General features: G+C 47.4%; 1 protein-coding gene across 1 annotated transcript; it reads right to left on the bottom strand.

Annotated features, from left to right (window-relative positions):
* Window positions 1-7,976: 7,976 nt before the first annotated feature.
* Window positions 7,977-11,356, bottom strand: F5147DRAFT_660881 (uncharacterized protein; the record flags this gene model as incomplete). The annotated part of the gene is made up of 8 exons (XM_041434694.1): window positions 7,977-8,513; window positions 8,563-8,690; window positions 8,815-8,884; window positions 9,033-9,188; window positions 9,257-9,345; window positions 9,391-9,503; window positions 9,586-9,766; window positions 10,576-11,356. 8 exons carry the CDS (start codon window positions 11,354-11,356, stop codon window positions 7,977-7,979), a joined length of 2,055 nt encoding a protein of 684 aa, XP_041284215.1.
* Window positions 11,357-12,438: the final 1,082 nt, after the last annotated feature.

Here is a 12,438-nt window from a genome sequence, read left to right as displayed (position 1 = left end):
TGCTCTTCAGAATGTCGACTTCAATACAGATCTAATCGAACACCGGCCCAGCGATGACCTCGAATCTTTATTCTATATTTTCTTCGAATTTGTTGCTAAGTATAGGGGGCCACATGGCCAATTGGCACCCACCTGGTCCCAGCAGACTTTGCCGTGGGCGAGCGCTTATGAAGCTTTGGGCAATGCAGATACCCATTTGGCTCTGAGTACGATCTGTTTCACAAAAATGGGGGTTTTGATGCAAGGCAGATTCTTGGTCGCCAAGACATCCAAATATTTTGCAGAATTCCGACCTCTCGTGCAGAAATGGGGCACCATGGTTTACAGTGCGAACGCGCCCCAAAATCAGGTAGAGATGACCCACTCTGGAGTCCTCCACCTACTCGATATATTCATGAGATCTATTGGTGAAGAACCACCTCCTTTAGGACAACTCCAGAGTCTTCATCCCGGCACAGCAGCATCCCAGAGTCTTCACTCCCGCACATCAGCATCCCATGCCCTTCACACCCCCAGCAGGGCCATCTGAGCCTTCACCGCATCGTTCTGCTTGTCTTAGCAGATCACTAGTAGATCCTCCGATACCCTCTACAGCACTTTCCGAGCCTTTGTCGTCTCGTTCCCCACGAAAAAAAAAACAAACGACGACTCGGAGGAGGCATTGAGAAGGTGTCTGAACTTTTTTTTCCATACATGTCATCCCACAATCCTCTTTCCGAGTGCTGGCGCTCTGTATTATGGACTCTGAGGCCTCTTGTCTTCATCACAATTCTCAAGTCTCTTATCCTTCTCGTATTTCTTAATATCCTTCAACTCCCACTATCAAAACGCAACTTGTTGTACCCTCTAATTATTATTACGTTTGGAGTCTACTGTACCTGTACACGTACTCTGTTGTGCTAGTTTAGTACGTCAAGCATCAGCTTATGTGATACGACTCTGGGTACTAATTGGTGGCGACAGGTTTTAGAATCTTGACACTTCCCCCGCCTTGTCACTCGATGCCTCCGAAGAAGAGGGCCAGGCACTCATACAAAGTCTCCGAGGGTACTCGACGAAGTGAGAGATCTACGCGAGGCCAAGGTGGACATGCAGACCAGTTGAGAAAAGCTGGGGAAACCTTAGAGTCTGTTTGGGCACCCTTGTTTATGCAAATTTGGATCTGACTCATACAAAATTTTGGCTTAGGTGATGGTCAGAACTTCAATGAGATTGTCACGCTGATAACGTCTACTACTAGTGTACTACCAGCACGATGCCTCATAACAATCCTGATTGCGACACAGACTCAGTTGATTACGACCCTGCCCAGACCGAGGCAGAAGACATACTGGACGATGGGTCTGGTAACGCAGAGGAGGATGTTCAAAGGTACCTATCATGGATTATGTATGCCACCATGCAAGCTCTGCGCACGGTGATCACAGTGGTCAATGCAACAACAACCACAATCGAGGCCTATTCCAATACACACTACAATAAACAGCCATATTACACTTCTGCCTTATCAGGGACTGCCTAGGTCACTGAGTTACTCACCAGACATCCAGAACGCATCCGATGCGAGCTCGGAGTTCGCAAGCACGTATTCTATGTCCTTATCAATCTGCTTCGACAAGCAGGATGCAGAGACTCAAAGCATGTGCCCCTGGAGGAGCAGCTCGCGATATTCCTGTATGCGTCTGTTACAGGTCTCTCAATTCGTCACATCGGTGAACACTTTCAGCGATCAAACAAGACAATTTCCAAGTACGTACACTGCCGCTTTCCTGCAACTCACTAACACAATGTTTTTTCAAGATATTTCAAACAGATTCTCTTCGCATTCTCTTCCCCACCAATATATACCACATATGTCCGACTCCCTGATGCGGACAGCCCTCCTCCTGTCGAAATTGTTTGAAACCCGAAGTTCTTTCCATTTTTTGCAGATGCTATCGGTGCTATTGATGGCACGCACATTGTGTGCCATCCTTTCGGCGAGGATCGCCATGCTGCCCGGGACCGCAAGGGCAATTTCTTCCAAAACTGCCTTGCCGCGTGTTCCTTCAATTTATCCTTCAATTACATGCTGAGCGGCTGGGGAGGATCCGCTTCAGATGCCTGTCTCTACCATGACGCCCGCACTACTGACTTCACCATCCCTGAGGGAAAATACTACCTTGCCGACGCTGGATTTGGCTCATGTGACGAGCTACTAGTCCCATATCGGGGTGTGCACTACCATCTTGCAGAATGGGGTCGGGCCAATCTTTTGTAAGTGTGTTCCACAAGTGTCAGTACATATACTTATGTTCACATTGTTATATAGACCTCGCAACCACAAAGAGCTATTTAATTTACGTCACGCCATGCTCCGAAACGTTGTTGAGCGCATCTTCGGTGTTGTCAAGCACCGGTTCCGCATACTTCTCCTTCCGCCAGAGTATGCCATGGGAATCCAAGTACGCATCCCTCCTGCATTGTGCCTCGTGCATAACGTCATCCAAGTTCACGATCCAAACGACATGATGGAGTATCGCAACATATTAGATGAGCACCTCCTCACTGATACCGGAAGCCTTGCTGATAGTCCTCCTACTGAACAAGCACGTTCTTGTGCAAACCTTCATCGTGACCGTATCGCTGCCGAGATGTGGGAAGCTTACAACGAGGAAAGAGTTCGGAGGGGCGCACAAGCAATCATAGAAACATTATCATAGTTGTACGTCAAAATGCGGTGATATTACATTGAGCTATTGAATGCTAGTATCGGGGCACGCTACTACTTTGAGTGCTGGTCCAAAAACAACTTTCTAAGACTAGGTTTTTTGATAGCGAGATAGATGTCAACAATGGCGATGTCACTCTGAAACTTATTCAATACGTTGAGCAACTGATAATCCTCCAAGTCCTCAGTCTGCAATTGCGCCACTGCCTTCTGCCTACGTAAGGGAATAGGATCCACACATTGTGCGGAGGCGTTTGAGGCGTTGGCCTCGAAAGCATGAGTCGCACGCTCAAACATTGAATTGAGGCCTTGAATATCAGACCCCATCTGCTGGAGGGCCAATGGCATTGACAGGCGTGCTGACTTTCCCGAATCTCCGGACTTCATCGAATATGCAGGACAGACAACAGCGAGTGTGCTATCATCGTCATTGATAGCTTTCCATTTGCCGGAAGCAGTCAATGATGGCGCACTAGGGAAGATGGATGCATCAAGTGGGAGTTGGTGCGAAGCACCAAAGATTGAGGGCCCTGCGGCATTGGTATCACCGGTAGGGCCCATTTGAGGATCTGAGTCGGCGACAACAGTCGCGCGCTCAGGACCAGCCTGCACTGTGGTACTAAACTCGAGCCCATCAAGGGCATCTCCAAGATCCGACATGTGGACTTCATCGAAAGAGGAAGAGGCGACTGCATTGTTGTTAGAGTGTGAGGGAATGTTGGCAATGTTCGAGTTAGAGCGCTGTGTGATGCCGGTGGCAAAAAAGGAGTGGTTGTTCGCAGTTTTGACAGGGATGAGACCCTTCAATGAGTCATAGTGCTTCCACCCTTTGTCCTTGAGGCTCTTGGCTTTGGAGTTTTTCTATTGGTACGTAGTACTCATTAGCATAGTGCTGTGCAGAGTCGAGTCGCCATACCTTGACAAAGTCTGCCCACATACTTTCTGACTCTGCGGTAATCGAGGCTCCATTCTCCAAGCTGTAAGACAATCCAGATGTGTTAGCCACTTTGTGGACTACGTTGTATAGACTTCGGAGCTAGAAGTTCATCAGTGAAGGTTTGACTGATCGAGAGTGAGATAGCATGCACCCGTGCCCATTTCGATTGACACGCCATTGGTGTCTTGGGTGCACCTGAGCAGGCATGGTTTGCCATGCTATCAGCAATAGAGACCCAGAATTTCTTGTCAAAGTTCATGCCATCCCCGCCTTTGGGGCGGTTGGCAGTGATATACTCGATGAGTAAAGTCTCATCCATTTCGGTCCATACACATTGATCCTTTGATTCCGTCGCTTCTAAACCACCACGAGCACTTTTGCAACCGCGTGACATCCTGTGAGTGTTGTGTAGATAGATGGACTGTCGTCGAGTAATGGGCATGCCAGCGATTGTGATTGATCTATGTATGTCACATTGTGACCAGCAAATCACCTAAGCCAAAATTTTGTGTGAGTCAAATCCAAATTTGCGTAAACAAGGGTGCCCGAACAGACTCTTAGCGGCCCCGGCAAGGAAAGGTCGGAAGGAGACCAATCTTGACATTAGTGATGCAGAAGAAAACCCCATGGCTCCTTCCCAGCTCCAGAAACTGAAGAAAAGTGTGTATAGTTGATATTCTAATATAAACTCCCAAAAGCTAACATTCTTTCAGGCTACTACTAAAAGGTCTCTGACCGGGAGCTCCAATCTTACTCAGTGTTCTGTTGGTATCAACAAGAATGTCCATCCTGGATGCCAGCAACCTAACCCAGGATGCCAACACTCTGACGCATCTCTCCGAACAGCCCCAAGCACAGCTCAGTCTTCAGGTAGGTTTGGGTTTCGGCAGCCCACTTCAACTGGCAGTCAGAACACCCAGAAGGCGCCACGGTCTAATGAGCGTACCCATGAGGAGGAGGCTGGAAATCAAGCTCCAGAGCATGGTATCGGTGACAACGACGACCAGGACCAGGACCAAACTGACGGGGAAAATGAGGAAAGGTACATCTTCTGCTACTATCTCATCCGTCTGTTGTCACATGTGCCCAATGCAGGGACGAAGTTCAGGACCAGGAGCAAACACTTGAAACAGGTGATACCACGGACTTTGGACAACACGAAGACGATTTGGATGGCATGTACGAAGGTGAAGCTCAGGAAGATTTCGACCATGAGCCCGATACTGTGGACGATTTTCTGAATCAAGGTATGATGGGATCTCAACGTTTAGCCTGATGCTTAGGGATTTCAATCAAGGTATTGATGGGGATTTTGACGACGAGCCTGGTACTCAGAGGGACGAACCTGACGCTCAGGACAGTGGTATTGATGATGATTTCAACAATGAGCTCGACAACGCAGCCAGAGACGAAACAGAGGAAAGTGTTTTCATTTTTGTCTTGAGGTTAATCTTATCACACACTCTTCAGGAAGCTTTTGATGTTCTCGAGCGTCATCAAATGAAGAATGGATGGCGCAAGGCTCCTTCCTTAACTTATCTATTGAAGGCGAAACATACTGAACGCAGACGTGCTTCTAGCCAGTCGAAGTCTCCTCATCAACTGTCACCTCGACATGTGGTGTCTACTGGGTCATCTGCTCTAGTGCGACCTCCTAAATGTGAGTGCTAACCTCACATTACTTCTAACCACTCAAAGTATCCAGACCAGTGTTCGGTGTCGCCTTGTAGACACACATCTCAGCGTGTCCCGTCCATGCGCCCTTCTTCCTCCCACGTGCACTCTCGCCATTCTACATGCTCAAGGTCTCCATATCGGTGTTTGGTGTCGGCTCGTACTAGACATACATCTCAGCGTGTCCCATCTACACACCCTTCTTCCTCCCGCGTGCACTCTCGCCATTCTACACGCTCAAGATCTCCATATCGGTGTTCGGCATCACCTCATACACGCGTATCTCAGCGTCCCCCCCACATGCAGTTTCCTCATCGGCGTTCTCCATCTAGGCGAAGCACTTCCTCCAGTCATGCTACACATGATGAGCCAGATTCATACAGAAATAAGCGCAAGGCCAAGATAGTCCAAGAGGACCCCGCAAAGCTCGGCTTTTACCCACCTGCCTGGCAAGCATTTTTGCAGGCAGCGAAGTTAGAAATGCGTCTGCAGGCTGTTCTAACACATCCCATTCCAGATCATCGAGAGGCGCTACAACTTGCGCAAGAAGTTCTTGACGCTGAATTGTGGATGTACCACAAAAAAAAGATCAAATTGGACAACGGTAAATAGGTTCCTCACATTGCCTGACCCCCTTTGCGAATCTCATCTTGCTTCTTAGGCTATTTTCCGCAGTACACGACACAAATGTCGCAGCTGGTAAGTGTCTCATTAATGGATGTACTATAAACTTATATCTTTACTGTCAGCTCTGTGATGATCTATTTACGTTTCGCACGGAGCTGAAGAAAGTTGTTATCTCCGTCGCGAAAGCATCATACGATATCTTCCCGAAGGGCACCATGGCGCGCAAGGATGAGGTACAGAAATGTGTCATTGTGAAGGCCACCAAGTTACTCAAGACCGGTGATTATCTTTATGTTCCTGATTCATCTAATGTATGGTTACCTGTTTACGCCTCCCAAGGCAGCCACTCACTATTAGTTTTATAGGGCAAATGGAAGAATTTTGTCTTGCAAGCTCTCAGGGATGGCTGCCTCGAATTCTACTATGGTAATAGCAAGAAAGCCCTCAAGAACACATCTGAATTTCAACGTGCAATACCTGTCAATGGGCTGCTTCTTGTGGGCGCCGTGGTGTGCCCTGTTTTTTATTTTATTTGTGTTATTTAGTCATTGACGAATCAACAGATGAAGGGTGTCCTCACTGGGTTTTGCGAGACCGGCACTGACAAAGTCCCAGACCTCTCTGCAGATAAATGTAGGGTTGATTTCAACTCGCTGCAGAGGTCTACAGACGCACTTCTAGAAAATCCTGACTGTCGTGCGGAGCTCGAGGAGATGTTGGAGCAGTGGGCTATGATTGGGGCGGGTGACCTTGATTTTGACGAGGGTGGTATGGGAGGCAGTGATATGGAGGATGTCAACATCATCTTATAATCTAGCATACTCTCTCATTCAGCATGTTGTAATTTGTGACAATCAGCATGGTTTTTGCATCCTTTACAAGCCTGTACAATGTCTAGCAACTGCATAAACTTATATAAAATGTGCCACCTATACAACATGTGCCACCTATACAACATGTATCACCTACACAACATGTATCATGTGTATTGTCTGTACAAAGGCACAGACTGTAACATTTGTATATATTGTGAGACCTTGTGACAGGACTGTAAAGGGTAGACTTTCCTGTGTGACTGTAAGGCTTGTACAGGCTTGTACAGTCTTGTACAACATTGTACAGGTACCAGCTGGTTTGCTGATGAAAGAGAAACCACTATGGTGTAGTGGTAAGTTATACTCCCTTTTTTGCCTTACGACCCGCGTTCGAATCTTCCCCTTGCCTTTATTATTGAGCTGATACAAATGGGAGATACAAACAAGGTCAAACTCTTGCACCACCAACAACTTGTGCCAGTCGGCCAAGTGTGTTAGAGTCTAAAGTTGTGCTGTTTGAATTATTGTTGGTTGTATTTGGTTTGTGTGGCGGCACTCGGATGTACTCTCAACACACTGCTGATGGGTAGGAGTCTGTCCAGAACCTAGGTCCAAACCCGAACATCAGCAAATCATCGAGTGCCTTTTCGTGCCTTATTTGCTCCTTAAGTGCCTTAATTCGTACAATAAGGCAAATTTAAGGCCGTTTTTCTGCCTTAAAATAAGGCGAAAAAAGTAGATCCACTTCCTTAAACCAAGGCAGTTCACTTAAAATCAGGCAAATAAGGCAGCTAAGGATATCATTATTTTGTAGGACAGAATGATACTAAGTAGACTAAGGCGAAAAAGGATATCAATTGGTTCAAGGCAATCTATGAAAATGATGAAAAAAAATTAGAAAATGCATATGAAAGGAATTGACGATGGCGTGAGCAGGGATTGAAGTGATTGATGATTTGAGGCGGGGAGATGCGCACATATAGTGGCCAACCAAGTTCTGTTAAATATAATGGTGTCAGAGCAAGAAAAATCGAAATAAAGAAATAAAGAAACAAATACTACAGATACGGATATGCAAACACAGATTCATGGGGACCTGACTTCCATCATTGAGAATATTGTCTTTGTCTGGACCCCTGCAGCGAGTACGCTTCATGTACGCTTGAGATCGTTGGATGATTTCTTGCACGCAGTCGAAGGGCAGCTCCTTGATTCACTCCATGTATGTGATCATATCAGTCTCCCAATTGCCCAAAGAAAAAGCAGTGCCTGTGTTACTCATTTTGTTGGTGGCGTGGTTGAGCGTCAACATGACCTTGTGTTTCCCTTGGTCCGAAGTATCTTCCACAATGAGGTCGTTGCGAGCTAAAATAAGTGCACACTCGGCCTGCAAATGATAAATTAGTAACTTTTGTAAAGGCGATGCAAAACTCATGGCTGCGGTGGTCAGTGCAAGGGCTGTTGCATGTCCAGGTAACTCGAAGTCAAGCAAGTCAATTATCTGGCATCCTTGGGTGGCGTTGAGTTGAACAGCGAAGATGTGCAAAATGAATTCTGATAAGAAAGCTCCAGGCAAGTCTTCACTATCCGGGTCTTCATACACAAAGCGTGAATCTTCGAGTTGATATTCGGTGTATGCTTTCTGTGCCTCCTTAGTGTTGTATTCATCTGTCGAGGCAAAAAATGTCATGAGGATGCTGATAGCAGTGGAGCCAAAATTTCCTCTCCACTCAGAGATCCTTTGAGATACCTGCCAGCATTGCGGTCAACTAATAGTACTAGAATAGGAATTCACTCACAAGAGTGAAGGCGAGATTGCAGCCATCATCATACTGAAAGTTTCCAGCAGTGGGATCCACCACCAGGGAGATATCGTCGAGAATGTCTGAAAACTTCTGCTCCAGGATAGATAGTCCATGGATATTGGCTATTTCCGACCCAGTGGATGACCGTTGGAATAAATACGGAACGAAAGGTCGAGTTCTGAGCACCGCTGGGTAGGTGCGAATTCTTTGGTTTTACTCTCTTCTGATTGAGTCTAAGTGGTGCACATCCATTTTCAGTTTTGATGTACTTAGGTGTCTGGTCGTCTGTTGCGATCTCCATAACACTAACTGACATCTGCAAAGGAATTTGTCAGTACTGAGGCTACCAGAGTAGATTCTGCCGACAGAGGTTGTGAGCCGACTGTTTGACACTTCACAGACCTATGAAATTCCGGAACCATGGTAAGTGATTCATCTATTTCACAGGAACCACTAGTACTTACCTCAATGTCACCCTGCTGATCCGTCATGTCGACATCCTCCTGAACATCTTCATCAGCATCTTGGTCTTCCTCCATTTCACGCTGCTCTTCGGGTTCAAGGTCGTCTGTCAAGGCCGTGGATAATCCACGTTTTCGTCCCCTCGGTTCATCAGTGGTCTGAGAAATATGCACAATGCCCTGCCTTTATTCAAGTAGTTCCCATTCGCAAGCATGAATTCACTCACCAGCCCACCCCAACTCGTAGGTATGCTATCGTCATGATCTTCAGGTGGGTCGTCGTCTTCGAATCCTTCTGCATAATTGTGTGCGATCACTGAAAATTTATTAGTGATGTGCACAAAAATCAGACTGTACTTACCGCTGGCACGTGCACTTGGTGGCGCAGAAGGCTTCACTTGGGACTTGGACACCACACCTCTGGCCCACTTCCCTACTCCCGCTCCCTCTGCAAGCTTGGATGATTCAGATCCCCTACATTGTAGGGAGTGGAACAGATCAAAGTAATAAAGAGTCAGCTCTGATAGAAGTAACATCACAGTTAAGACAAACTTACAGCGACTTCCGGAATTTCCCATTATCAACGGCGCTTCCAACACGTGTTTCACTTAAGGATGCTACATCATTATTGGACACTTTTCGACTGGCGTTCACACCATCCTTGAAGGTGAGTTTCAAGCCTGGATATTTTTTCCTTTGGGTGTTGGTGTCTTGAGACGCTGGACTTGTCCCAACAGCTGTACAAATGGTATAGGATTGGTAAGTCCTTGCAACATTATATATTTCGTAAGGCTTATGTGTCTTGTTGAGGTTTTGTTACGACAAGCGGTCGTGTGCGACTAGGATGATCTAAACAGCGACAACCACGACAGTGGTACCGAGTGCTGAGAGTCGTCGGCCTTTACAGACAAGCAAAGGTTGCGTACTCGAACGTAGCTCATGGTGGTTAACGAGGGGTTACGCTGAGATGATAGCAGGGTTTACAGACAGTGAGAGGCGTCACTGAAGGTACGAGTCGATGTCGAGCAGGTAGCTTTAGCGGGACAAGGAGTTCAAGGGTAAACCTAGTAAGATTAAAGTAAGGAACATCTACTTTAATCTTCGACCTTATATAAGGCTACTCTATCGTATCTAAGCTCAGCCTAAAGCTGGGTTCTAATATGCTTATCTACATGAGTCAGAGATAGCGTCCATGAGGCGGGCTTCTATCGTAGATAGCGTCCATGCGGTACGCTTCTATCAGAGATAGGATCCACGTGGTATCCTTCTATCAGTACACGAGGCAACACGAGGCTTGCCTTCTATCTTGATAACATAAATAGGTCTTCTAGACCTATGTCGTCATGTCCATGTCACGTGCGGTCCAGACCGCTGACTAAGCCGGCAGTTGCCGCTTATCGTCTCTCATCTATCATCATCTATCGTCTATAGAGGTGGTGAGGCTCCGGTGTCGTCTATAGCCGTGCGGGTGGCAGAGGGCTCTCTGCTGGCGGGGGACTCGTGCCATGTTACTGTAACATTACCCCTCTACTAGCGTCAAAGTCACCGACTTTGAGTATCCTGTGTTCTTCGTCAGCTTCCATCGTCGGGGGTGTCGTAGGCGTGGAGACGGCTGGTACGGGGGGAGTTTCTGGTTCGGGCGAAGGCGGTGCTGGGTGTCTAAGCGTGAGGTCCGCAAGCGCTTTATGGTTATGCTCCCAATCTAAGAGAGCTTCGAAAAACTTCTCTTCATCTCTAAACTCTTGGAGTACGATGCGTCCATTGAGCTGAGGGCAGTGGACCGACAGGTGGTCGGGTCCTAGTTCGTCGCAGACGCAACAAACATAATCTGGACACTTTCTAAATGTGTGTCCGTATCCTCCGCAACGCTTGCAGAGCGTGGTACGGGTACGATCTATAGTGGCCGCCTTTCGTCTCAGCGGGCGCACTGGTCTGGATCTTTCTTCAACATGAGGCCTTGCCTCGACTGTTCTGACAGCTTGGTTCGCGATGTCTGGGAAGTCGAGCGGAAGGAGGTGAAGCGCGAGTACGCGAATCCTTTTCTGTAAATGAAGCACGGCAAGTTTCTTCGTGCCTTCATCGAGGTCATCACGATTGGCTACGTCTTCCAGTAGCTTCGTGGTACGGATAATGCAGACAGCAAGGGATGTCCCTGCACCGAGTCTGGCATCTTGCTCACCAAGGATGTCGTCGATCACTTGGGAGTACATAGGGGTGAGAATAGCGGTCTCGCTGAACGCGTTGTTCTCAATCGTCTTAAGGATGCGTCCGTAGTCGGAGTCCTTAAGTGCAATGCGGATAGTTTCTTCTTCAATAGAGGTCGTCATGATGTTGGGAGGTTCTGGGGAATGTAGACATTCACGGGAGGCTTATATGGTTGCTCCATGTCGTTTCCAAGCTCCGCTTGATTCGAGACTTATCTTTTGTTGATATCTTCTATCGCTATCTATCTAGCCATGAGGCTTAGATCTTCTCGTTATCGGGACACGAGGTGCGGTTCTTCACTATCAGAGGGGAGGTGCCGTGATAGGTACGATCTTCGTTAATCCTTTGTTTATACTCGGGATCAAGGTTCGTCTTCATCAGAGGGTGGTAATCATTGCCATAATGGAAGTGGGTGTGTTCCGTTATCTTTTGTTTGATTCGGTTCACGGATCTAGAGGGTTCCGAGGGCTTGCAGGAGTTTCCGAGGAGTTCGTCTCATGATAGTTTTACCTCATTCCGGAGGGTCGTCTTCATCATCTTTTGTTGATCAGAGTCGAAGTCGTTCTAGAGGATTCCATGGGTAGGGGTTCGCCTCGTGATAGTTTAGCCTCGTTCCGGAGGATCGTCTTCATCTCTTGTTTCATTAAGGTAGAAGTCGTTCTAGAGGATTCCATGGATAAGGAGTTCGCCTCGTGATAGTTTAGCCTCGTTCCGGAGGATCGTCTTCTTATCTTTTGTTGAGATCTGTCATGATCTATCTGGATGTCGAAGGGGGTTCTGTGGATAAGAGATCCGCGGGCTTGCAGGAGTTTCCGAGGGTTCGTTCTGTCTCCGGTTCTTCTTCGTTATCTTTCGTTTCGATCTATATTTCAAGATCTATCTGGATGTGGAAGGTCATCTTCTTTTAACCTTTTGTTGATATAATCTTCATTGGGTGAGGAAGGTGCGGGGTCCAGGCGCAGGTGCCAAGGCTTGCAGGAGTTTCTTGGGGTCGTCTCGCGAGGAGGGGTCTTCTTAATCTATGTTGAGTAAATCTTCATTGATTGTCGAAGGATCGTGGATAAGGGGTTCCAGGGCTGTGGGGGCCGTTCGGGGAGTTCGTCCTTTCTCCTAGTTTTACGTCTTCTCGGACGATCATAGTTTTAGGTCGTTACGGACCGCTGCGCAGTTTAAAGCCTTGCCGGGCTCTTCGTAGTTTACCCTC

Source organism: Suillus discolor (genome assembly GCF_016758755.1).
Source record: "Suillus discolor strain FC423 chromosome Unknown F5147scaffold_426, whole genome shotgun sequence".
NCBI lineage: Eukaryota > Fungi > Basidiomycota > Agaricomycetes > Boletales > Suillaceae > Suillus > Suillus discolor.
This window is presented reverse-complemented; position numbering and strand designations above follow the sequence as displayed.